This window comes from Eretmochelys imbricata, chromosome 17 (genome assembly GCF_965152235.1).
Source record: "Eretmochelys imbricata isolate rEreImb1 chromosome 17, rEreImb1.hap1, whole genome shotgun sequence".
Lineage (NCBI taxonomy): Eukaryota > Metazoa > Chordata > Testudines > Cheloniidae > Eretmochelys > Eretmochelys imbricata.
Window position 1 is genome coordinate 3280742 of NC_135588.1, and position 26438 is coordinate 3307179.

The 26438-nt window shown below is 43.8% G+C and overlaps 2 protein-coding genes across 15 annotated transcripts in view; one reads left to right on the forward strand and one right to left on the reverse strand.

The window, feature by feature from the left end:
* The first annotated feature begins 490 nt into the window (after positions 1-490).
* Positions 491-6945, forward strand: TTC19 (tetratricopeptide repeat domain 19). Of its 2 annotated transcripts, none has more exons than XM_077836801.1 (10): positions 491-673; positions 1448-1551; positions 2077-2187; positions 2573-2611; positions 3052-3108; positions 3445-3506; positions 4234-4328; positions 4866-5020; positions 5412-5574; positions 6580-6945. In XM_077836801.1, exons 1-10 carry the CDS (start codon positions 502-504, stop codon positions 6711-6713), a joined length of 1092 nt encoding a protein of 363 aa, XP_077692927.1. In that variant the 5' UTR covers positions 491-501; the 3' UTR covers positions 6714-6945. The 2 variants fall into 2 exon arrangements, with proteins under 2 accessions (XP_077692927.1, XP_077692928.1); XM_077836802.1 differs by having other exon boundaries at positions 515-673; positions 4869-5020.
* Positions 6946-11552: 4607 nt separating this feature from the next.
* The window catches only part of NCOR1 (nuclear receptor corepressor 1), a 113891-nt gene continuing 99005 nt past the window's right edge, over positions 11553-26438 (reverse strand). For 7 of the 13 annotated variants that reach the window (XM_077836554.1, XM_077836562.1, XM_077836561.1 and 4 more), the window contains 15 exons: positions 25332-25556; positions 24216-24425; positions 23844-23993; positions 23024-23185; positions 22367-22532; positions 21608-22107; positions 20845-20973; positions 19601-19758; positions 19131-19348; positions 18472-18609; positions 17459-17604; positions 15789-15842; positions 14388-14609; positions 12929-13111; positions 11553-12050 (listed from right to left, as the gene is read on the reverse strand). In XM_077836554.1, the coding sequence (XP_077692680.1) occupies positions 11863-12050; positions 12929-13111; positions 14388-14609; positions 15789-15842; positions 17459-17604; positions 18472-18609; positions 19131-19348; positions 19601-19758; positions 20845-20973; positions 21608-22107; positions 22367-22532; positions 23024-23185; positions 23844-23993; positions 24216-24425; positions 25332-25556 (2849 nt within the window). In that variant the 3' untranslated portion in view covers positions 11553-11862. The remainder of the gene's footprint in view (positions 12051-12928; positions 13112-14387; positions 14610-15788; positions 15843-17458; positions 17605-18471; positions 18610-19130; positions 19349-19600; positions 19759-20844; positions 20974-21607; positions 22108-22366; positions 22533-23023; positions 23186-23843; positions 23994-24215; positions 24426-25331; positions 25557-26438) is intronic. The other 6 variants (XM_077836563.1, XM_077836565.1, XM_077836564.1 and 3 more) reach the window with 2 other exon arrangements.

The window sequence follows — 26438 nt, forward strand, 5'->3', positions numbered from 1 at the left end:
ACTGCGGGGCCGCACGGCATGCTGGGAGGGGACATACCTCTCTGTGTGGTCGCACGGCATGCTGGGACATGGCTCTCTTCTGTGGGGGCCGCACGGCATGCTGAGAGGGGACAAACCTCTCTGTGTGGCCGCACGGCATGCTGGGACATGACTCTCTTCTGTGGGGGGCCGCACGGCATGCTGGGATAGGCTACGTCACTGCGGGGCCGCACGGCATGCTGGGAGGCGACGTGCCCCGCACCACCACACATCCCATGTCTGGGGCCTGGCTCGGGCCCAACCCCCGCCGCGCTACGCCCCCCCTACCCCCGCTGAACTGGTCACATGACCTTCAAACGTCCCTTCCCCTTGGCCACCTTCCTGGTCACATGAACTCGCTACTTCCGCCGGGCGGGGGACGGGGGGGGGGGGGCTGCCGGGCGGGTCACATGATCAGAGCCCGCCCCCCACGTCCCCTGGCACGTGACCGAGCGCCGGGCCGAGGGACGGGTCGGGGCGGGCATGCTGGCGGCGCTGCGGCGGGGGCCGGGCCTGCTGGCGGCCGCGGGGAGGCGCTGCTCCGGGGCGCGCCTGCCGGCCGGGAGGGGGGCCGCCTGGGAAGCGGGATCCCTGCGGGGGCGGAGCGGCCCCGGCCCCGGCCCCGGCCCCGGGGGCGTCCTGGCCGCCCTGGCAGGTGAGAGCAACGGGAGTCGGTGGTCGGGGGCGGGTTCGGTTATGGGGGGCTGACGGGGTCAGTTACTGGGGTTTGCTGGGGGCTGGATGCACAGGAGCTATTGGGGGCCTGGCAGCGGGGGGTTATTGACGGGGGGGGCTGGCAGGTGGGGGCCTGGCAGCGGGGGGTTATTGACGGGGGGGGCTGGCAGGTGGGGGCCTGGCAGCGGGGGGTTATTGACGGGGGGGGGCTGGCAGGTGGGGGCCTGGCAGCGGGGGGTTATTGACGGGGGGGGGCTGGCAGGTGGGGGCCTGGCAGCGGGGGGTTATTGACGGGGGGGGGCTGGCAGGTGGGGAGGTGGCTGTTGGAGGAGACTGGTAAGTAAGGGATTATTTGGAGTCAGGGTGGGGGGAGGCGATGTCTGGCCTGTTAGGTACAGGAGGGGAGGGCAGAGTAGGCGGGGTGCTGACAAGGAGCTTGGGCTGGGGACAGGAAGGTGGGGAAGGGGGCAGGACGTGAGATGGAAGTGGAGTGGAGGTGATGGAGCCAGGGCACTGCGGGATATGGGAAACCTCCTTGCATGTGGGTGCAGTGGAAATGGGGGTCTGTTACAAGTAACTGTGGGGTAGAAGTGGCACTGGGTGAGTGACTCCAAGCTGTGGAGCCAAACCTGCTCTTTGAAGGGATTCCCAAGTCCGTGCTCCCGCTGGGAACCCTATCCAGCAGCCCTGGGCAGGGAAGGACAAAGCTCTCTCAGCTGTCCAAGTTCATCCAGTCAAATGTTTCTCTTCCCAGCTTTCACCTTGTTCTCTAAAAATGCTGAGGAAGAGAAGGAGACAAAGGAAGGGGAGAGTGCAGGAACTGAAGACACCATTATATTCCTTTTGAAGAAAGCCAAGGTAACGTCACAAGGACCTAAATTACGATTAGTTGTATTCGTACAGCCCCAAGAGCTCTTGTCACAGACTGGAACCCTCAACTTGTTACCCACTTAGCTTTCTTATTAAATATACTAACTTCAATGGAATAAGCATGCTGGCTTGGTGCCGAATTGCTGGGCACTTCCACTGCAAGAGCCTAATGGGAGGCCTTTTGTGAGATGAACTCAGCACTCTCAGCCTTGCATCCTACTGATGAGCCAGTCCAGACACTTGGAGGCATGGATGGGGGACGGGAGCCCAAGTATCAGCTAGCACTGAGGATCCCATAAGGAGAGCAGAGATGAACTGCTCTTCCCAAGTCATTGATCAGGGCAGCAGCTGGAAGTTCATGCTGTTCTGTCTCTGCTCCTGTAAGCAGCATTTGCACAGGTGTGTTCACCTGCACAGTGATGCCCTTGCTTGGCCTGCTGATACCCTGGGGTCAGCATTCCCACATACTGGGATCTCTAATCATTGTAGGTTTTCCCTTCTTTCCACTTCTAGCTCAGCATCATGAAGGGGGAGCTTGAGGAAGCAGAGCGGATTCTGCACGAAGCCGTCCGACTCTCCCATCAGTCAGACAACAAGAGAGCCATCATCTATACCTATGACCTGGTAATACTCCCAGGAAAGCTATGTGTGAGACAGGGGTCCTCACAGCTGCTGTGGATGTGGTCTCAGTCTCTCTGTCCCAAGCATGGGCTCAAACCTGTTCTAGCAGCCTCTGAGCTTGATAAATGTATGACTGGGATTATATGACATGGCTGGCTTGGATTGCAGGGGTCTGGACTCCCTTGCAGTCTTGTGTTTTTACATTCCTGTTACTTCCCTTGCCCTCCACTGGGCAGTAATTTCAGCAGCTGGTATCACGTGTTTGCTGGGCAGAAGTTGCAGGTTGAAAGAGGGGAAACAGCTTTGTGCAAAGCTAGCCCAAGGTCAGCAATAGCCTCACATGGGGAAGCTTTGGCATACCTGAGCTCTTTTCCTGCTTCTTTTCTAGATGGCAAACCTTGCGTTCCTGAGGGGTCAGCTGGACAGCGTGAGTAAAGTCCTATCATTTGAGTTTGTGAAGAGCCCTGTACTGTGTCTGAGATCTTCAGAGGGCTGCCTACAATGTTAAGTATTATGGCCCACAGCTGGGTCATACTAAACCAGTAGTTCTCAAACTTTTGTACTGGTGACCCCTTTCACATAGCAAACGTCTGAGTGCAACCCTGACCCCCCCATTAATTAAAAACACTTTTTAATATATTTAACACCATTATAAATGCTGGAGGCAAAGCGGCGTTTGGGGTGGAGGCTGACAGCTCACGACTCCCTAGGTAATAACCTCACGACCCCCGGAGGGGTCCCGACCCCCAGTTTGAGAACCCATGTACTAAACAATTTTGTTAAGGCCAGTTTCAGACATAGATTGCCTATCTATCACCAGCTAAACCTGGGCGCTGGCTCTTTAATATACTTTCTCTTTTGTTTCAGGCAGAGAAGCTCTTCAAAGCAGCAATGAGCTTCTTGCTAGCTGGCGACATGAAGCAGGTAAGGGCTTCTCCCCACAGGCTTCCTGCTGGGCGTGAGGTCCCCACAGCTGCTGTAGCATTCCTTACACTACCTCTTGCTTGGGGAAGATGTGGCCTTGCTCCATTCCCTACAGCTCCTCCTATGGGGAGCTGCTGGTACTGGAGTGGCAGTGAGCTTCCCTGCCATTTAAGCAGCATCTTCTAGAGGTAGGAGTTCATTTACACCATGTATAGGGCGTTATCTTGGCCTGTGTCTGGTCTCTGAGGAAGCAGTGGTTCTGCTGTAAGGGTCAAAGAGAGGAGTGATTGTGGCTGCCCCCTCTAATGTGCCTTTGACTTCTCTCCCTCCTGACAGGATGACAATGCCATCATTGAAATGTCCCTCAAGCTGGCCAGTATCTATGCTGCTCAGAACCAGTGAGTACCAGGGGGAGGCTGGAGTGCAGATTGTTAGCTCCAGGATACCAGTGGTGATTTTGGGGCAGAGGAAGCTCTTTCTTCTGATCTGGGAAGGATAAGAGGTCCTATGTTGAAGGGTTGGGGGGTTACCCATCCTACAGGGTATTCTCAACATGGAGACCTCAAAGTCAGTGACTTTCATGAGCTTCCTGTGTGTGTCCCAGCAGCAGGCAAGACCCAGCTGATCTGCATCATCCTCTCCAGCTAGGTCTCTGCCACTTAGATGGAAATACCTGCAGACAGCTGTAGGGACAAGTCCCATTGATCTTACAGAGAAAACCCACTGAACGCCTTTGGGCTCAATTTCTGTGTTTACAGATGTAGTTGGTGGCTGTCTGTTTGACAGCGCGGTAGGGGAGTGCTCTGTCTGTAGGCCGGGGCAGCAGCAGGGCACACTCCATCCCCTGTGCCTTGGAGGCACTGCCCCTGTGGGCAAGAGAGAGGCTACTTCTCCAGAGCTGTCAGAACCCTGGGCCTGTTTGCTGAGGTGACCAAGAACCAGGCCAACAGAATGGGAGGTGAGGGAAGGGTCACAGCAGGAAGCAACTGACCCCCAGGGTAATGGTAATGTGGCTGTCTCCCAGAAATGCCCAGTGTGTGGTGGTAGTGAGCTAACGCTGCCCTGGTGGTGTGGGAGGAGTGGCCTGGATTTGCTGAGCTCTGACCTTCGCCCTTTGTTGTACAGACATAAGCTGGCTCTTGCTGGCTACGAGTTCTGCATCCTGACCCTGGATGAGAAGATAGCCAAATACAAGGACTTGCCTGAGGATGTTCTCCCAGGTAGGAAGCTCCTGGGCTTTTGCTGTTGTCAGTGTGGCTTTCTGCCTCTCTAGGCATCTCTCCTGCCTCTTACAGCCCCTTCCTCCCGTTCCCTCACTGGCTTCTCCTTTCGTGAGCTGCATTCAAGCTCTGTGTCCTTCCCTTCCCGTACTTACATCTGTCCTCCTTTCCTCCACCACCCTGTCACCTGTGCACTCCCACCCCCAGTCTCCCTGTGTCTGCTCTGGCTCTAATGCTTCATGCTGGCTCTGTGCCCATGGAGCCCTTAATCTATTTTACTGCCCAGCTGTCCTGCCATTTGTCACAGCCATACCCACTACCTGTGCCTCACCCTCTGCATTTGCCATTAAGCTAGGTGGGGCAGGGCAGAGATCTTGTCTCAGGAGTGTGCAGGTGTTGCTCTGGCAATATTACTCAATGCTGATCCTTTGACAATGCTTGCACAGGTGTTGGTAAAAATCCCCTGGGGGTGCTGTCTAGTTTCCATTCCTGAAAGAAGAGGGTAGTGCTTTGACCCATCTCTTTTCCTGCTCACAGCAGAGGAAAGAGCCAACACGTATCTCCTGCTTGGTCTGTGCCTGGACTCGTACGGTCGCTACCTCCTGGCCAACAAACAGGTGCCTCGGGCCCAAAGAATGTATGAGAGGGCACTTCAGATCTCCAAGGAGGTCCAGGGAGAGACCCATCCCCAGGTGAGCGGGAACTGATGGCTGGACTCAGAATGGCACTTGCTGGAGCAGCAGCTATGTGCTCATGTCCCTGCATGGGGTCAAGAGTAAACATGTGCCAGTGCCCAGGGAGGGGTGGACTGAGCTAGATCTGTCCTGGTCTGCCAGCATTGAAGCCTCTGTTACTATTGCACTGACCCATTCATCTGTGGGGAGATGTTATGAGATCCTCTCCTTTGTGCTGCTTGGCACTGGTGTGCCAGAACAGGCTAAGCTGGATATTCAGCCTTCCATAGCTGTAGGTCAAGACAGGACCCCGTATCTGCATTGCCATTGGTTAAGTTCTAAAAGCAAAAATCCTCCTCCTCCTCCTCCCCCCCCAGCTCTAAGACTTCCTCTCCCTGTCCTGGTGCAGACTGTGGTACTGATGAATGACTTAGCAACTGTGCTGGATGCCCAGGGGCTCTATGATGAGGCATATACACATGGGAAGAGGGCATCTGAATTGGCAAGGCAGACTGAACACCCTGAGGAGCACATGGTGCTGAATAACCTTGCAGGAATTCTGATGCACAAAGGTAAGTATTGACACCTAGCCAAAGTAGCTTAATCAGGAAAAGTGATTTCTTTGCTCATAACTCTCCTGGCTGCAGTAAGGGAGCAAGGCCTGGGCTGTGGCAGTGAACATGGGACAGGGACTTCAGCACCCCGTATCACTACTCTCCTTCCCATTCAGTGCAATAGCTCTGGCTTGTCTTAGGCAATGGTCTATGCTGCCTTCAAATTTTAACCTGTCAAGGTGAAGATGCCTGTACTGATTGATTGCATTGCACCGGGGGGTGTATGTGTGTGTGAAAGGGAGTAGTGCCTTGGAGGCAGGTGACTTTAAGTTGAGGAGTTGAATTCTTACCCACCACTCCTTAACAGCCCACTAATTGCCTCACTACCCCCACCCACCCCACTCTCTATTGGGCATTGGCTGTAGTGGTAATTGCCAGAGAACACTGCAGCAGTAATATCCCAGGCCTGAGATCTCAAGCTAGGGGTAGCTGTGTTGGGCTGGCTGCAGCAGGTGCTCCATCCCTCATCCAGTTGGTTCCATGGGTTGAAGATTGTGCAACCCTAGAGCAAGATTCATCTCTAACCCTTAAATTCTGGAGCCCAGACATGGCCGCTGCCCTGCCTGCACAAACTTTGAGTAGCTCCAACCAGCAAAGCACAAAAAGCCCTTGGTAAAGCTCGTGTGTCTTACTGCTGCCAACCAAGACCGAATCATTGGGTTCTAGGCTGGCAGGAGGGAGGGGACTCTCCCCACCCACTTCATCCTCAGATCTTGCCTGGGACAGGCCAGGTGAGCTGCTGTCCTGTTAGTGACAGCTGCTCATGCACAGAAAGCATGATGACAGGGAAGGGAATGAGACAGACCTGGCCTTTATTTTCTAGATGAACAATTCTTTCAACCCTGAACTAAACCCCACTCCTCCCTGGTTTGTGCCTGACTGTTCCAAGCAGCACTTTAAGTGTAATCACTCAGAGGGGCTGGGTGTAACATTCACCTAGCCTTCTTCCTCCACTAAATGCAGAAGACTTTCTGCAAGCAAAACAGGTGTACAAAAAAGCCCTGAAACAGGCAGAGCTGAAAGGAGACACTGCATCCAGGCAGCACATCCAGGAGGAACTAGCAGAGCTGGCCAGGAGGAGAAAGCACTCAAACTGAACATATGATGCACAAATGAGGGAGGCTTGAAGTATCTTGGACTGAATGAACTGCTGAAGGCAAGGTGGTGGATTACACAGAGCACAGGAAGACTGGGACCTGTTGCCATTTTCAGTGGGAACTAAAATAGGTAACGATAGGTTCAGTACTGAGTAAGTACAAGGGGGTGGGAGCAAGGAGGTACTGCTCTTGATGGCTTTGACAAACTCAAAATAAAGCTTTGATGGAATTGTGGGAGACTGAAGGCTCATTAGTCCCTTGCACCTGTGAACACTGAACTGTATTTGAATTACCAAGTTTAAATGTTAGCCTCTGCTTTAATCTGTGGCTACTATGGGAAGTGGATTCACTTGAAGTGTTGACTAGTGCCTTTTAAATATTACAACAATCATGGGAGCTCCTGCTGAATGCCTCAGCTGAAACAGTAAAATTATCACTAGTGCTGTCTCACTTTCCCTTTGCCCTGCTAGTGCACCACTAGGGGCCACACCACCATGCAGACACTTACAGAGAAGGAAGGAGAGCAGAGGATGGTAGTAAAAAGCAGTTTCATTTAGCTTTTAAGGGAAAAAGGATGGAATTAATACAGGCTGAGCCTGCTTTTTTTTTCTTCCAACTGCAGGGAAGCAATCAACAGCTAGACTGCTAGGAGAGGCTACTGTAGAGAAGGATTACCAAGTGGGTCGGGTATAAACCCTGGGATTCTTAAGTCAAGCAGGTACTGCTATAGAGGGGGGTAGTCTGGAACCCATATGGTATCCCCCTTCTCCTAGCCATGTGACTGTTACAATAATTGAACCAGCTGCAGGAACCAATTCAAGCAGGGCCTGAGGAACAGAAGTATGCAGTGGCTTTCCTGTAGTCTCTCCCACCCTAGCCCCACTGAAACGATTAAAAAAAACAAAACCAGAAAGTTGTGGAACAAACATGCACCCTGCCACCATTGCATTGGTCACAGGGCTTCTGTTATAGTACTTTCTCTTGTCTGTGTACAGTGTAAGGGCAGGTGGAGAGAGACTGGCACAGGCTTAGTCCACAGGGGCTTACACAATAGGACCCATTCACAGTTGACCTTTAGGTACTGTGAATCATGTTTAGGATTGTCATTAACTTAGTCTGGTTCAGTTCCCCTCTATAAAATGGAAATGAGAGCCCTTTTGAAAGACTTGGCAGATTTCAGTTTCCATTTTTGAAAGGTGCTGTCTGTTCTGGAGAACAGATCTGTGTCTCCTCTAGCCTAGACCACAGTAAGTATCCACAAATTCACCCTTTGTGAGGGAAAGATTGTTCTGTGGTCCCAAGACCATCATTTGTTTGTTCAGAAATCAGATCTCCTTTGCCCAGGGTGCACTTACTAAGCCAGACCCAATTAACTGCTTGTTAAAGATCTTCCTTCCAAAGTGTAAATTTCAGGTTACAAAACTCAATTATTGGCTGTTGCTAAACACCCAAAGATTCCTGCTGCAACAGGAAGTTGTTCTGCTCAAAAGCAATGGCAGGAGTGCCTCCCCAACCTAGAGTACTGTACTTAGTACTGATGTGCAGGTGGTGGGGTGTAACACAAATAGCTTTTGAACAGTTTAGAGCAAGCCTACTGATGAGGGAAGGCTATAATAAAGATTGTTATAGCAATCCCAAGGACTGTTAAAGAAAGTAATTCTGCCTACTTAAGTAGTGTCAGACAAGTGGAGCTAGCTTTGGGGTTTTCAGTAAGTAGAGTGGGTAAGAGGTTTGTTTACCATCATATTCAAAAGCACACCTAGGTGAGATGTGCACACTGAACATTGTTACTGTTCAGATTACTTACACTAATGTTGGGCAGCAGATCAGTTAATCTTCAGTGCATTCAGCTTTAGTCCTCTCTAGATTGTGTAGCTTGGCCTCCTAGCAGGCATGCATAAACTCTTAGGCCAGTTTAGTGAATAGTGGGGTTAGGGGCCTGATTTCTAAGCTTAGGCTTCCATTATTACGAGTGCAGGTTTGTCTCCCCCATGAATTGCTAAGGAAAGAAAACACAACAATTACAGGCTCAGGGGTGCTCACAGAGAATGAAGGACTAAATAGCCTATGCATTTTATATCACATTCACTGTAGTATGAGCATGCAGTTACCAGATGCGTGTTTTTGGCTACATGGACATCTACTTCCTAGAACTCTAATGGTCTAGTCTAGTGTTGTAATCTGAGATTACTTGAATTTCAGTGCCCTAGGAGGGTGCTTCAGCTATTTCTGTAGAGTGTTGTCTGTCATTCTCATCAACACAGCTTGATGCTGCAAAACAAGAGGGACACAGAGAAAGAGGAAATGGATCCCCTTTATTGATTGGTCTGAATCTAGAAGTCATTGTCTACTGAAGACATTTTGTGGAAAAAAATTGAATTTTAGCACGACACATGGGTTTTTTCAAGTCTTAAATGTTTTCATATCAGAATCACTGAACATACCAAGATGAAAACATTGAGAAAACGCTGATCAGAAATCAACAGTTACAAATTTGTAGTAAACTACTTTTGTAAACAATGATTTACAGACACCTTCCTGTTTGAAACAGACCAGGTGTAATTCCATATTCAAAGGCTACTGGAATTTAAAATAATGCTTAGGCTCTGGGTGTTATCAAAAATTAAAACTTAGGGAACAACCCTAAAAAAATTGCTTCACAATAAGAAAAACAAAATTAGGTGGGCAAATGCCCCTCTTATCCTATGCCTGTGAGGGTTATTCCTCAAAGGAGAGGCTGCTTGACTACCCTTATTTAGTTAGGATACCTTGCAGCAGCAATAAAGAGAACACACAGATTTCCCTCCTTTATGTAAATTAGGCTAAAGAACAGATGTTCATACAGTACAATTAGCTACAGGCTTTGCAGGTACAAGCCTCTATTTCAAACATACTATGGTTTTCGTTACACTGAGGACAGGAGAAAAGAACTACTTTGGAATAGCACTCCATTTTTCACTTTCCCAAATTTAAATTCACAACATGGGGAGACCATCTTATAGCAGTGTGTCCTTGAAGATGAGTTAAGAAAATAAAGGAAAGTTAAAATCAGGGGGATAGGAATTCCAAACACAGTTGTTCACTTTACACCTGACATGCTTCAGGGTTTTCACGTTTTCAGGAAGTCTAAAGATTTTAACACTTCCAACCAATTTTAACTCTGCAGGATACAGCATTTAAAGACACCAGCAAAGCAAATCTGCAATCCTTACACCTCATGAGGTTTCCAAGACAGTTTGCAAACTAGCAAAGAGGAGTCAAATCTCTTGTTGCTTTCTCTTTCCTACAGTTGGGGCAACCTGGGGCTCTCTTCAATGAACACCATCACACTTTAAAAGATTTACAGCACAAAGGGTTCTGTACCTCTTCCCATTTGTTAACTACAGGCAAAGGGCATCACAGACCTATAAAACACAGCACTTGCATGGACTCAAAGTTACAGCTAAAACAAATTTTTATACCTTCCAGACATAAGGAATTGCAAATACAGGTCTAAAATTAAACCTTTTTCAGTAGGCTGAAAGATCGTGATAAGTTTGACACCCTCTTCCTGAGACAAATGCTGAATATGGTCTTGTTTCCAATTGCTGAAGGGTCACATGCTGCTTAAATGTTTCATTTAATATTTGACTTTACCACCCACTCATTCAATAGTTTTCTCTCCATATCAATACTTGTCTCCTTGTACCCCAGAGCACTTAAACTCATGGTCCTGGGGCCAGTGCAACCATATAAAAGTGAAACATGGCAAACAGATTTCAGCTGACACAGTGGCCATACTAATCAGATGCATGTATACATGTCCTACATGTATATTACTACAGTAGAGGCCTCCAATTCCAGCAGGCACTGACAGATGAATGATTAAAAAGACCCTCTTCTAGTACCATAAGCAATTTTTTTTTTTAGAGAGAGTCTCTCTATCAAGTAAAGTTTAGGGGTTGGTTCAATATAAAAAATTAGGTTTACATGCAAATCATTTTTCTTACTGGACTAGGTTTTAAAATGCATGTTAAAAGACGTTTCAAAATTAGAATGAAGTAAGCAATAATCACAGTATCTTTTTCAAACTGGCTGTCAGAGCCCAGAAAGTTGACTCTTATGTTCCTTGATTACAAAGCTCAGAAGTCGCTTTATTTTATTTTATTTTTTTAAACTAGAGCAGTGGATATATTTTTCTTGATGGACCCAACAACCCACCCAGAGCCTTTGTTCAGTTAAGCAATCTGCTGTGATTTATATGGATATATATGGTAGTAAAATTTGTTTAAAATAGTAGCCTTTTTCAGCTGCATACAATGCAGAAACTGAAAACCTTAAAATAGTCTTTTGGGGCACAGTTAAATTACCAGTGTGCATAACAGTGAGGTATGACTCCAGAAGCTGCTTGGTTGATTTTTTTTGTTTTGTTATTGTTTTTTCTTTTTAAACTGAACCATAACATACCCATGCAATAATATTTCTGCAGTGTTGCTAAATAAAACTGACTGCACTGAAAATTTACAATGTGGCAGAAATTTAAAAATCAAAGAAATATAATCTTACCCCAGCAGACCTGACTATGTTAATGTACAGAATTTGTTAAGGGGTCAGTCTTAAAAATCAACATTTTCACAAGAGCTTGAACACCACTGTGTCTAGGGAAAAATTAGATTGAAGCACACCACCAGTAAGAGGTGGCATTGCATTAACGGGCAACAATGCTTTGTTGGTTGGGAGAGTAAGGTATGAAGAGTACTCTACACTTGAGAAAATGCTTTAAAAAAAATTACAAAATGACCCCCAAGGTTTATGCAATGATTTGAACGTAAGTACACCAGAGACTATAGCAAGGGAAAAAACACTGCAAAAAGGACTCTCTATTTACAGAAGAATGATTTAAAGACATTATGGTTTTCTTTACAAATAAATGTAGAACAGGAATAGTCCACTTCTTAAAAAGTCTTTACATATTTATCTTTAGTACGTCAACCCTCCTTGATCATGATCCTCCTACACATGGTCTGTGCAGACGGAATCTTTTCGATTTACTCTAATAGCTCCCCATCATTTCTTCGTGTGTGGCCCTTGCTCTCTTGGGAAGTCCCTTTGGGCATAAGTCAAAAATAGAGTTTTTTCGACCCACAAATAAAAAAAACCTCTGCATAGTTCAGTCATCACTGTCAGACAGAGTCTCGTATTGCGCTGAAAGCAGTGGTGCAGGCTCTCGCTCCCATATCCTGTTCTGTTGGTGAGTGGCTGCTTGGCTCATGGATGGCGGGGCACACGCAATGGACGTTGGTGGTGTACTGCTAAGCATCCGCATCGTCAAGGGGTTGTAAGGAAACTGAGTTGATCCTAAGTAAAAAAAGTTTAGCTCAAATAAGACAGGCATCACTCCAACCCGATCTTCAAGACTTAACTTTGTTTTGTTAACCAATGTTGTGAGGTTCATATGCCAAAGAAACGTGGTGAATGGACACGTGACAGATCAGAGGTCAACACTAGTGTTTTCCACCAACATTCCAGAATCTAATAATTTTAACACCAGACCCCTGAGAAAGGGAAAGTTAAATTTACTCCCTAAAATTCCCATTAGTTTAAAACAGCCAAGATCACATGCAATTTGTTTACATGGAGGCCAACTCTTGATTACCATCATCTTAGTTTACGTGTACAGCTTTAACTCAGAACATTGCAGTAAACAAAACAAGTCATTCACCACATTTCTTTGGCATACGAACCTCACAATATTGGTTTTATAGTACACTGGGTTTCAGTTTCAGGGATTAGAGTGATCCTTCAAGCTCTGTGGATTAAAAAATTTCCCCAAAACACTGGTGCCTCTCACTGTACAGTGAAGAGTTAGTTGCAAGGATCAGATTGAAAACAGAAAAAAAATACTTCCTAAGTTAAAAAATAATTTCACTCATCTCAGGTGACTCAGCTGCTGATAAAGAATATTACAATTTTTGAGAGGACTAATTAAACCACTTGTGGTGTGAATGATCTACTTTGGTGTTAAAAATGCCTGGTAGAACATTCTCTTCCCTTGTAAAGAGATGGTTTGCTACTCTGCACGTATCTGATTCAAAAAGATCCCTATTTAATGAATCTGGATACTGTGATGATTTGGTCCATACACTTAAAATGGGTCTTTCCACATCTAACCTTACCATACGATTCCAGTTCTAGTTCTCTTATTTTTTAGTAGTATTTCTGGCAACATTTCTCACCTGTTGAAGAAGGCCTGTCTTCCCAGGCCCACACTGGAGTCTGCCTGTGGTAATCTCCTTCTGAATGTACAGATGAGACAGAGGAAGGTCTTTCAGTTCCTAAGTATCCCTGCCCAGGAATAGGAGATTTAGACTTCCTACTATTAGACTTGCCAATTAACTTCTGCTTGCCAACTCCCCCTCCTGAAAATGGAAGTCACAGTAAATAGATTATTACAAAAATACAATTTAGACTCAATAATAAATTTATAACCAAACTGCCATATAGCAAGCTAAGTTGTATAAAGAGATTAATTACAGCAAATCAAATCTGGATTTCTTCACTTGGAGAGTTACCTTTAACCCTCCGGTGGTAGCAGCCTATAGCTTCTGTTTGCTGTTCATGCACCATTGCTGAGAAATCCCCAGAGCCCTGCGTGGATACAAAATTTATATCCATGGATATAAAAAGGTATCTGCAGAGCTGCAGGTTTTTACCAGGAACCGCAGCAACGAAAGCAGCAGTATATCAGGCCGCCGCTCCCAGAAGCCGACCCCCCGTGCTGGCAGGTCCTCTGGCGTGGCTGTACTGCCCCCAGCTCTGCCCGCTGAGGTGAGCGCCAGGCTCACTGGCAGCTGTCCCTGGTCACACTAGTGTGTACAAGTGGCTCGCATGCTCCCAGACAGGTTATGCAGACTGCTGCATGGAAGGGACTCCTGTCTGGGAGTGTGCAAGCCGCCTGCACGCACTAGCGCAACCAGGGACAGCTGCCGGTGATCCTGGTGCTCGTCTCAGCGGGCGGGGCTGTGGATGGTACAGCCACACCAGAGGAGCTGCCAGCACAGGACGCTGACTCCTGGGACTGGTGGCCCGACATGCTGCTGCTGTTACGGTTCCCGATAGAGACCTGCAGCTCTGTGGATACAGATTTATATCTGCGGATATACATTTTGTATCTGCACAGGGCTCTAGAAATCCACACTCCTATCACCAAAGGGTTAATTCTTCAGTGGAGAGGCCATGTAATGCATTTTCTTTGTTTTGAAGAGACAGGTTACTTTCACCTAATGCTAGCTACAGTTACCATGCATTAGTCAGCCATTTTGCAAAGGTTTGTGTACACTCTTTAGAGGTGCTGTTCCAGGTAGGCATCTTTCTATACCACAATGCTATGCAGGTGCACCACTCCACCCATTCCATCCTTGCCTATCATAGTCCCCATGTTTTCATTAAAGGAAACACTGGCTAAGACTCTGGAGTACCAGCACTGCTTCTTTGAACCGGAGGGGACATGGCTGAAGAATGAGGCACCTGTCCCCAACCCAAGGGGTGAACATGTCGCCTCTATAGCACTGTCAGGGAGCATGGATTTCTCAGTTTTCATGATTTCAAGCTCTCTTAACTACTTCAATTACACCCCACAATTACTACCCGTCTCAAGGCCTTGCAATTCTGAGGACCTGTAAGATGATTTCTCACCTGAATTGGGTGATGGATTAGCTTCCTCTCTACGGGCCTCGCTATTAGCTGAGACTGCAGGGTTGGAACTACCAGGTGCTATCCCCATAGGCTGGGACATTACAACTCCATGATCCTCCCCTTTGTCATCAAAGTTGCCCATCAGTGCCTTCCTAATAATGTCTTCCAGACCCAGATTACTGGCAGGATCTGCGAAGGAATGACCCCTAGAACTGACTGCACCTGGGAGAAGAAGAAATTGTGAGGGGAAGGATGGGAGGGGACGACAAAATACACCTCAAAAGAATTATAACAAAGTGACAAGGGAGAAGATTTTAAAGGGACAGAGGAAGAAGAAAAAAAACAAAAAACAAAGATGAGCAGTTTATGCAAAGCTTCATGCACCAAGCAGCTCACAATGGCTACAATTTAGACATGCCAGCACCAAAATTAAAGAGCCATGTTAATTATGTCAGACTGCCCTTTGGACGAGGACAAGATACTTACATGTGTATTAAAAACTAAGAGCCAAGGCAGTTAAGGATGCCAATTCTGACAGAATATTAATCAAACTGACAATCATTAAAATATGTTGGTCATAAAAGGAGGAGACCCAGAAAACAGGATTTCTCTCATGATGAAACATACAAATTCTATGTTGCGACAATTATTTTACAAGTGAAATACTAAATAAAGAACACTGGGCAAATATTGATCTTCACAACCTCTCCCCCCTCATCAAAGGAAATCATTATTTTAAAGATAGGGAAACGGAGGTAGAGTGGTAGGGTGATTTGCCCGAAGTCAGAGAGGGAGTTTGTGGCACAGCTTGGATTATTACCTCTGACTGCCCCTAGAAGTGACAAGTTATGAACTACACAGTGATTAGGCAGGCGACTGGAAGTGTTTAATAGTTACTAATGAACGAGGAGTACTTTAGGACAATTTCTTACTTGATGTGAAGTTACCCGAACTTAATGTAAATACAGCAAATACTTTAATAGCAGCTCAGTTTCTTACTTCTATTTAAAAAGTTTATGATAATTCAGAAAATAAATTTAGCTATGAACTGTTTTAGTAGAGAACTCTGTTGCAAGTGTTCACAATTTTGTTTAAATGAGATGCTAAGGAAAAGATATTTGCACGATTATAACATCAGTGCAAGAAAATTACAAGCCAAACTATAGTACAAATTAAATTTCTGCCTTAAATTGCACTTTAGACATACATTCAATTTCCTTTTATATTCATTTTGCTTTTCCTTAGTCTACTGAAACCGGAATTTCCACATTTAGGGCTCTACTGGCTTATTTCTGCATTCGCGCACCCCACCCCTTCTTATTTCGGAGTTTCCCAATGCGCCTATTAAAAAGTATTACACTCAGCAAATTCTGTTACAAGATATGTTTCAGGAAGATTTACCTGAGGTAGTGACTGCTGGCAAATTAAATATTTCAGTTCCTGGCTGAGCAGTTGCTGCAATTAAAACACAACATTAAAGTTTGTTTTATATTACTGGTAAGCACTACACGTGTACTGATGTGTGTGTGTGTATTTGAAGAGTCTTCTCTCATTAATCTGCAACTTTATCTGCTTTCACTTCACCTTTGGGTTTTAGTGCTGTGAATGTGCATCACAGGTTGCTCAGTAAAGTAAAACTATGTGTAGAGGTTCATCTTTAAAGTTGGTCCAGAAACACAATCTCAGACAATCTGTCTGTTAGCTTTCCCTTAAAAATACTCTTTCAGACCCTTGAAGGTTTTCCTGGTCTCAGAGGTCTTTAAAATGTTTTTGCCTTTTTTTTTTTTTAAAAAAAGCGGCTATGTTTATTTCCCTGGTTGAATACACACTTTGGTGAATGTATCATATGAATTTTGATACCACATATGTATTTACTTATGACCATTTAGAACTACTTTGAAATGGCTGGAAAAAATTAATTCAAAATTATTGGATTTATAACACCAACATTATGTAATATCTTTACTGATCTGCAATGGCAGATTGACCTGATACTGACATGTAGCGAACAGATAGTCAGCTAATGACAGGGGTGGACACTATATTTGCGTTCTAAAAGTCCAGATGAAAGTTTAGCTGAAATGCACCAAAGCAGGATCTATCACACATGCCCAGCTGGGACTATTAAAAGACAACGACAATGTTTACCACACTTATTTACACATTCCTGGTACTTGCAATGTTCTCACAGAATGAGACAACATTGGCTTGACATGGGTCTAACACCACAAATAATGCCAACATCACTGACCCTACTTATGTAAATAAGAGATTTTTGTGAATTTGGGTGTCCTTGCTTTTACATCAGTTTTAAGAAAAGCAACATTTATAAGATATTCCAAAACAACGAGGTAGATTTCTGTGAAACAGAAATTATCGTCTTGCTCACTGCAACATATTCCACTTTTAGCAAACAGATGTGCTCTAATCACGAGCATTAAAAGGTTAGGAGCCAAATTAAATTCTCTTTACGGCTAACTGAAATCCCCATTTTGCTGGAATACGTTCATTCAGGGAAGTACAACATGGTGTTAGTAGCATGTTTCACCATGTTGATATCTGTTTCCTAAACTATATACAACTTATTTGTGATTTAGAGGTTGTCGTACTGACACCCATAATTACAAGAGCAAACAACAACAAAAAGGAGTCTTTGAAGCCCTCTGGCAGCATGACACCTCTTCAGTAGAATACATGTAAGGAAGCTTATGTTTACATATCTTATACATCAAATGGAAAACCCAATAAATCATACATTGATAAGAGTGCAGGTTTTTGCCCAATGTTTTGTGGCTCCAAAATAAAACGCTTGCCCTTAGTTTACAGAATATGTTTTCCTCTCTCAAACCAAATATTAACCTTGTAATTGTAAAATAAACTCCTACATACATAAATACGAGAGCAATACATATATATGGCAAAACTTCAAGTGTTTGGTAGTAATTTTTTTAAACATAACATTAAATAAAAAAAAAGTGTATTTGAAACAAGACTGGGTTAGGCTTTGCATTATTGCCATCCAAGGATACACTATGTTAGAAAAGGCAATGAGAAAGTGAAGTCCCACTTACCCATGTCAGAGTCACTTCCACCAGAGGAGTTCAACTTACGAAATATCTCCTGTTTCTTGGACTTCACCATTGGAGAGGTGTTTTCAAGCTTGGTGAAAAATGAAGGCAGGTAACTTATACTCCCCGGAGAGCGAGAGTCAGTCCTGCTGAGACCAACATGTGTCAAAGATGAACTACATATCAACATGCATTGCTTTAAAAACCTTCCCATCACTTCTAAACTCTGGCATGAGTTTACACCAGGGGCCCAAACTCAACATATTTTATAACCTCCCATAAGTAATTTTATGCAGAATAGATCTATACACTCAACTCAACTAGATCTATACACTCAACTATTGTCTCCATTACCTTAGGGTCACCCAAACTTTGCCCAAGTGAGTGCCAGACTGATGACTTGCCAAGAGCATAATCACTACCACCACCTCAATGCATTTGATTGGTATATCTTAAAGCAATTGACAATGGAGGTAAGTATCAATATTTCTATTATACAGAGAATCTGAAGCATGAAGTGGTTAAGTGACAAGCACAAGGTCAGTGCCAGAGTCAGGAACAGAACCCAAGGCTCCTGACTCTTAGTCCTGTGCCTTAGCCACTCAACCATATTGCCTCTGAAAGTTAAGAGGAGATTCAATTTTCATCACTCTGGGGCCTAAACCAATTGATTCTTTTAAAGCACATTAGTTGCAATGAGAAACCCAAAGATTGTATTATGATAGGTGGTTTGCACATATGGAGTCTTTCACCCATGCCTCTCCAAGCGCTTTACATAGTGAATTTCAACATCTCTGGGAAGTAGGTAGGTACACACCCATCTGCAAACAGGGTAGACAGAGAGTGGCTAAATGATTTGCCCACAGTAGCAGAATCAGGAACAGAATTTATGAGTCTTGACTCCTACTACACTGCTCTTGCCATTAGACAATACTGCCTCACTTCAGAGATTAGAGCTGCTGCTGAACACTCAGAGATACAAGTTAAGATATAGTAAGTTCAGTTTTTAGACATACCTTTGTTCAGCAGGCTCAGTTCTTTGGGAAAGCAATATAATATTGTCTTGTTTCTCATGTACAACTGGGACCTGAGGCGGTGAGATTGGCTCATAGGGTTCTGAAGAGACATGACTTCTCTCTGGGGACTTCCCAGGTCTAAATTTTTAATACAAAAAAGAGGTACTCTTCAAATGTGTAACCAGCACAGTTAAAAACAAACTCCCGTAACCAATGATCAAGACTATATTGCTTATATATCATCTAAGTCTATGGTATCCCTTGGGATAAAAGATATTACAGAAACAAGACTTCAGACTATCCACATAAATTATTAATTTCTATGAGCGCTACGTATTTATGTATCTTCCTTCCCTCAAAGCTTGGAGATCAAGTGCAGATAAATCTAGTATAAATGTGGAGATGGCTATAATCTACAATGCAGCACCAGTCAGTATTTATCATTTTCCTTACTACACTGTTAGAAAGTTAAGCCATATATTCCTTCAATTTGTTGAAGAAAGTAGACCAAAAATTTAAGTTGCCTTTGGACAGCTAAGAAAGGTTGAAGGATAAACCTACTTCAAATCAATTAAGCCTAATCCACCGTTAATTTTTATTGGCTACTTATACAGGCATTGGTTGAATTTACAGTTAAACCAAAAAAGCCACCACTTCACCTTGCTCTGGATTTGTCAGAGAGATTTTCAGGAGACACTCGGGCACTTGGCCGTTGATGGTGAACAGACTGTGACTCGGGGCTGTAGCGGTTTGAAGCCTTTGCCCGAGTAGGGGTAGAAGCTGAAGCAGGGGCCGAGTTCTGGAATGTACTAGTCGGAGGCTGCAGGGATGCCTGTGAGGCTGCTTGGTTTCTAGCAAAGTCTTGTGTAATAATTTGCTGTTTGGGGGCAAAAAACAAACAAAAAGAGTGGTCAAAAAACTGGCCTACATTCTCTCATTTTAGGAACAAATGCAACTGGCATCACACACACCAAACACGATACAATCTGAACTTCAGTCATGTGATATGTAACATGCCATGGTTTCACTACCAATATTGTAACCTATTATAACTCTCAAATAAAATGTAGCATTTCAATGTTTTGAAAATATAAAATCAATCCCAAAGTTACTTGCAAAATTAACCTACACAGATATGGTCAGCAAGTGTGATCAGACGATGGGTCCTAGGTACATGTCCGATCCCTTCTGCCTGAGAGGAAGGCAGTGGAGGCTGCTGTGGAGAAGGAGATTCCTGTTGTGTCCTATATCGGTGAACTGGACCTTCATACTGCCTGTTGGGATCACCTAGTTTCCAAAAAAGCATATCACTCTAATAAGACATTTCTGAAGTTTAAGCTTTGAGAGTTTTTTGAATATTTATAAGGAGATATATGAAACATTTTTGCATGAAATTTTAAGTAGCTTGTCTAATACAGCTTTCTTTCCTTAGTATTTAGACCAGTGGGACGCATCCACACAATATAGCGGCCCACGGGTTGAGAACCTCTGATTTAGACCATTTGATTCAAACAGGCAACAGAAAGTTAAGTACTAGTCTACAACAGCACTGCATCCATATTTTTGGACTGATTTAATTTCACCGTACTTCTTTGACAGCAAACTGAGCTGACGTAACTTGCACCTCAGTCTCTTTCACCAAAATGTAACTGCACCAACAACCAATACAGTGAGATTTTAATTATTTTTTATAACAGAGCATTTTTTCAGTTAATTCTAAATCAGAGCATATGACAATAAAAAGCAGCACAGTTGAGTGCAGTGGTGTTCAACCTTTTTTCATTTGCAGTCCCCTAAAAAATTTCAGATGGAGGCGCAGACCTCTCTGGAAATCTTACACATAGTCTGCGGACCCCCAGGGGTCCATGGAACACAGCTTGAAAACCACTGTTCTATGGTAATGACAACCTTTCACGGACCCCTAAGACATAGTCTGCAGACCTCCAGGTGTTCGCAGACTAGAGACTGAAAAACACAGGTCTAGAAATCAGGAATTCTCAAATTCTCATCCTGGCTCCGCCTCAGACTAGTTGTAGGGTCTGATCAAGTCAGCCTATTTACCTCATTTTCTCCACATGCAAAATGCGAATAATGCACCCAACCTCCTAGGTGTAGGGAGGTATAACTGATGAGTGCTAAGTATCATTGCATTTTCAATACATTTAATCAAATTTCCCTACTTTTCACAGATCACAATTAAGTATATGCTCTAGAAAAGCTTCTGAAGATTCAAGAGTGTTTTTAGTTGCAACTTAAAGGCTGCTAATGTACTTTATATACGTAAGTGTATGAGTTCATAGCAACTGTTCAAAAGGGAATATATATTTAAGATACTTCGACATAATTTCTTTATCTACAAAGAAACAGACTTACTTTCTGCCTGGCTTGGTTTGGGTGCCTCTTGTTGATAGGGTTGTAGTTTTTCTTGGGGAGGTACAGGTGAATTTGCAGGGCTAATCACCTCAATGGCATCTCCAGGTGCTTCATATCGGTGGGAAGATACTATGAGTTCAAACAGCAGAGATGTTTTTAAATAAAATGCAAATTTGTGGAAGTGTGAAACCTTAATATTAAGAGTTAATATTAAGAGCCAATAAATCTTGCTAAAAATTGTAATGTATGGAATCTATTTTATTTTCATGACTGGGACAGATCTATTAGAGCATTTAAATAAGCATTTCTTCCTCATTTTCATAATGCATTTACTACTACAAACAGAAAGCTACTATTTTTAGGAAGTATCTTGTGATCTGTAGTGTGGTTAGTTTTGTTTTTCTGTGATTCAAGATAGCCATTCCCTTCTACATCTAAGACTTCCATAAGCATAAACATTGAACGTTCACTATACAGGTGATAGTGAGTTTTGTACTGAGCATCACAAGATTCTTAGGAAAAACTGTGTTTGGCTGTAAAGTGGTATGCATAGCTAACAGCATTGTATAAATGAGTATTGTTTTATTTCACGTCAAGCAGCTGTCAGTTATATAAAAGGGAAGACAGTACAGGGCCTGCACTCCATTAGTAGCAACAGGATAAAACAAATCCATTCAGATGTGCCATGTTCTTTATGGCCAATGTAGTAAGTGAAATGAAAAGAGCACATGAGGGAATAGTAATTAAGAGTGAAGACACGTACAACTGCTAGAAGAATCTGAACTCTGTGAGCCCCGATCCCGTGCATCCTTGTCCGAAGCAATCTGCCGAGTGATGATAACATCTATGAAGTTAGCAGCAGTAATGGTGGTCTTCCCACGAGTCCTTAACTCTTCCTCATACCGGGATTTAGGAGGAGGCCCTTTGTCTTTACCAGCCTCTGAATAAACTACCGATGAAGACGGACCCTGGGACTTGCCACTGGAAAAAGCTGCTGATGTGTACGGGCACTGAACAGACCTCTTTTCTGCTTCCAGTGTTTTCTGCTCCATCTGTTGCTGCTGTTCACTAACCACCGTTGACCTGCGCCCCATGTTCTCTTCTATTCTGGTTCCTTCATGCTTATGCTCTTTTGCTTTGACAACTTCCATCTGAGGAGCAGAGGCTGCAGCATCCACCAATGCAGCTAGGGCATCAGCAGCAGTGTTGTAACGGGAAGCAGGCAACCCTGGAGTTATGGAGGGGGCTCCAGGCGTGAGCTGCCTGTTAGCAAATATCAAAAATCACTTGCATTAGATCATACAACAGCAATTAAATGATTTCAGCTGGCTCTTCCAGGCTTCCTACAAAGTACAGCTTTTGTGATGCTAACACCTTTCCCTTAAGTCATTTCCCATAGGCCAAAGACCTAGCAGATGGTGGTACTTTTGCTCTCTACTATTTTTCATGCAAAGTAAATACGTTTAGTAATGAGCTTAATCCCAGGACGTATTTCTTTGTAACAGGAGTTTAAGAAACGTACATGATGCGTAGCTGAGCAGCAGGATCCAGAGGGGTAATTACACTTGTCCCATTGGTTCCTTGGAAAATACTGGGCCTTTGCTGCAGCATGTTCTCTTGGGTTCTAACAGAAGGAGAAGGTGAGCGAACGTATCCATGACTGCCAGGTCTACCAGGTTGCTCTGTACCTTAAGTGTGTGGAGAAAGTTAGTGAGTGGGGGAAAATATAGACTGTTATAACGTGTAATAAGTATGTATATAACAATGCATAGGCAAGTATCATAATGCTATCGCCTCCTCCACACTCTTTTTCATATGTCTATGCTGCTGTCAGGCATAGACCATATTTAAAGCTTTCTAAAGAACAGCATCCTCCAATCTGCACTGCACTGAGTGAAAGGCCAATTGTAACAGGACTGCCTCGGTTGATTCCATCCTTCAGATTCTACATCATTACAACTGAACAAAGATAAAAAGAACATACTACCTACCACTGTCAATTACAGCAAAACCTCCACATCTTAGGAATCACCCATTTAGATCATATTAACAATAGGTTACACAGCACTGTTTTTTATTTTTTAGAAGTCAAAACAGAAGTGCTAATGGTGGTTGTGGAAATTGATTAGTTATATTTTGTATAAACAAGACTGATCCAAATGTGGCAATGTACACTCACCAGGCCGAAGGTAGTGCTCAGTGGGAACTGCAGCGATTCTCTCCCTCTCTCGTTCCCTCTCCCGCTCCCTTTCACGTTCCCTCTCCCTCTCCTTCTCCCGTTCCCTCTCCCGCTCCCTCTCAGCGTTGGCAGCTGCAGAAGCAGCCAGATGCGTAGGGTGTCCTATAAGATGCACAGGAGATAGGAGAACTTCAAAACAGCAGTGAAAAGCGTAAGACAAACACTGAAAAGCTCAGCAGTGTGTATTACTTGACACACCCTTGATGTAAGTTGAAGCCAGAAAAGAATATTTATGAATGTCCCAAACCACTTTGATTTCATTGATAATTATACACTGGACTATGATGGTTGAACCCTAAAATTCACTGTGAGAGATGGGGTTGGGAAACAACCTTCCCAAGTCACTCCACTGCTTTAATACACGGTGATAGGAGCTATCCAGTCGGCAGATAATAGGAGCCAAATTCCACCCTCGAACAGAAATTAATGGGTTCATGTATCAGATGACAGAATTTGGCCCACTGTATTTAACAAAAACACCAAACTTGTTATTTTTCTAATTGTTTTCTCTTCTTCAGGGCTTCCAGCAGATAAATACAAAACCTATCACAATGGGGCCCCAACCCTGTCTTGGGTACCTCTGGCTGCTACTGAAGCAATAAAGTTAACAATCATCTCTCCCATCACCCAAAGTGAATGGCACGGGGGTTAGCTATTGGAACAGCAGCAAAACATTTATCCAGTGACTAGTGGATAGAGAGGGTCACTATCCTAGAATGTCAATGGATTAGGGATAATACAGAACAATCAGGACTTTTACCTGGTGACATAGATGCAGGGTTGTAAGGCCTTGGCGGGAATGTGAGCTGGGTGCCAGGGATATAAGTGATTCTCTCCATAGGAGGGGTACTTGTTCCTCCTGGATGAGGGACTAAGATAGTGGGAGCCATATTGTTCAGATCAATAATTCCTGTTCAAAAGTTATAATGGAATTAGGATATACTCCCTAATCTCAACAGTTTACAACTACTTAAAAAAAAAAAAAAGGAGATATGCATCTAGGCTTTCTACTAGTGTTATACAGAGTTTTGTTTTGCATATGCAGAGACCAGTTTTAAAATGCACCCATTTATATATAAAACTCCACCCTCCAAAACATATTCCAAAGAAAGCCTGGAGAAGGCAGACATACCTCTAGCTCCTGCATATGGGAGAGCTAAAGTTTGTTCTCTAGGAGATAGTCCTCTGGTTACATCAGGACGTAAATTAACTTGCATCTGCTGTGAGGTAATATAGTCATTTAGGATTGTCTGCCGTGTGTTCTCCATTGCATAAAGCTGATACTGACTTGGGTAACCTGGGGTAGGTGAAAGCTGCCTTTGGAACAGGTATGCAGCAGCAGCTGAGGATGAGAAAAAGAAATAAAGGGAAGTTTAGTGTGCAGCAGAGGAAGAGTTTGGAATTTATAGTTAAAATATTTCTTAAACTTTAATAAGTGTTGCCAATCCTCCAGGGCCAGCTCTGACAGAATCAAAACTAGTCTTCTCAATGCCGATGTTCCACTGAAAACATGTGTTCTCATACTTAAGCTAGGAAAGGTTAAGCAATCCAGACTGAAGAAATCTTCTTTATGGAAAAAGTCATTTGAGGAAACTGTGAATGTAAATCCGAATGTTCTTTAGAAGCGAAGCACTGAAATATGCACACAGGATAAGGAGAAATACAGGATAATGAAAGGAAAAATACAGGATTAAAGATAATCAGTGGAAGCGGATTGATCTTTGAGTTACAAATCAGTTTCCTGTTTTCAATACCATCTGAATAGATTCTAAGGGCAAAACAATTTACAATCTGGTAATCTCTGAATTACAGAGTGTTTCTCTCACAAAACCCTGAAGGATGGTGGTCCTCAGCATGCTTTTGTTTTATCCCCCAGGGTATATGTTTTTCTTGGATGCCTGCCATTCTTTTAACAAATACTTTACTTTAAAATATCCTCTGAACATCTCCCATTTATGATAAACACAAAAGATAATTTGACAGCTTCTTCTATAAGATCTTTGAAATGGAAAGGGAAAATCCTTTTGTTCTAATGGAGAGAATAGGTAGTATTAACCTAGGAATACTTTAAGAATATTTTGATTAAAAAAAATAGAAGAGGCCTCTTAGTAAAGTGTTGGGCAGAAGGTATAGCTCGTAGTAAATAACTTTTTAATTGTGGCTCCACTGACCTTTGCTTTTAACACACAATCTTTTCTGTATATTACTGAAGACCACAGTACTGAAAGGAAAAACAAAACACATTTACCAGGATCCAGAGCCCTGTGAAATTGCATGGCTGAATCTAAATGAGGGGGGAGATGGCTCCTGTAGACTTCTGGAGTAGATCCTCTATGATGGGAGTCAAAGGGACTGTGAGTTACTACAGGATCAACGCCTGGGACTGGAGATTTCGCTGGTACGCTCTCTCTCTGCGTTGGGGTAAGTGTGCTTTTCCTTTCATGATTAGCAGGCTTCCCAGAAGATATTCCAGCTAGAAAAAAAAACACTTGTAAGAAATACACTCCTGATAGTTGGTGAAGCTGTAAATGTTAATTAGCTCAAAAAGGGATCAGACACGACTGACACACTTCAGACTCCTGCACAATACTACACCAGTCAGAAAACACACCTTACACACCTAGAACAATTTGTGGAATCAGAATTTAGTGACTAAATTAATTCAGAAGGACACTATTAGATTTCAGATTAACATACCAGCTCAATCATCCACATATTTTAGTGCCTTAAGTGAGTAACAGTCCATATTCAAAAAAAAAATCCACACTCCCTGAAGAAACACCTTTGAAGTGACCCAGTATAAAGTATGAGTGGAGACTGAATTACCTCCTACCTCTATAAAAGTATGTTTGCCTTGGGCGAAAGTTTAGTGGTAGAAATTTGAACAGAGGTGGAACGCTGAACAGTCCACCCTGCATAGTCCTGATCTGTCTGATGCCTGTAGATAAACAAAAGGCCTCAGGCTCTCATCCTAAGAGTCACCAAAATTCAATTTACATAGAAAGAATGAGCTGTCTTGACAAAAACAAACACAGGTGGGCTGATGTAACGACTTGATATAATTGCCCTTTTTTTGGTTTCAGATGTGTGCATGGTGGTGGTGGTATTTTTTGATAATCTGAGGCCCTTCTGGGAATAGCTCTGGGAACCTGAAAAAGGAAAACTTGAAAAAAAGCCAGTGAAATTGCTCAACTATGTCAAAAAGAAAAGACAGCTAAACTTCTTCTGAGGAAACATAACATTTACTTTAATTGAAGAGAAGTGATATTTCCCAAACAGAATGAGACTAATAATTTGCCAAAAAGAATAAATATTTTAAAATTTAGCCATGGTAGAAAAATTGAAAAATTCAATT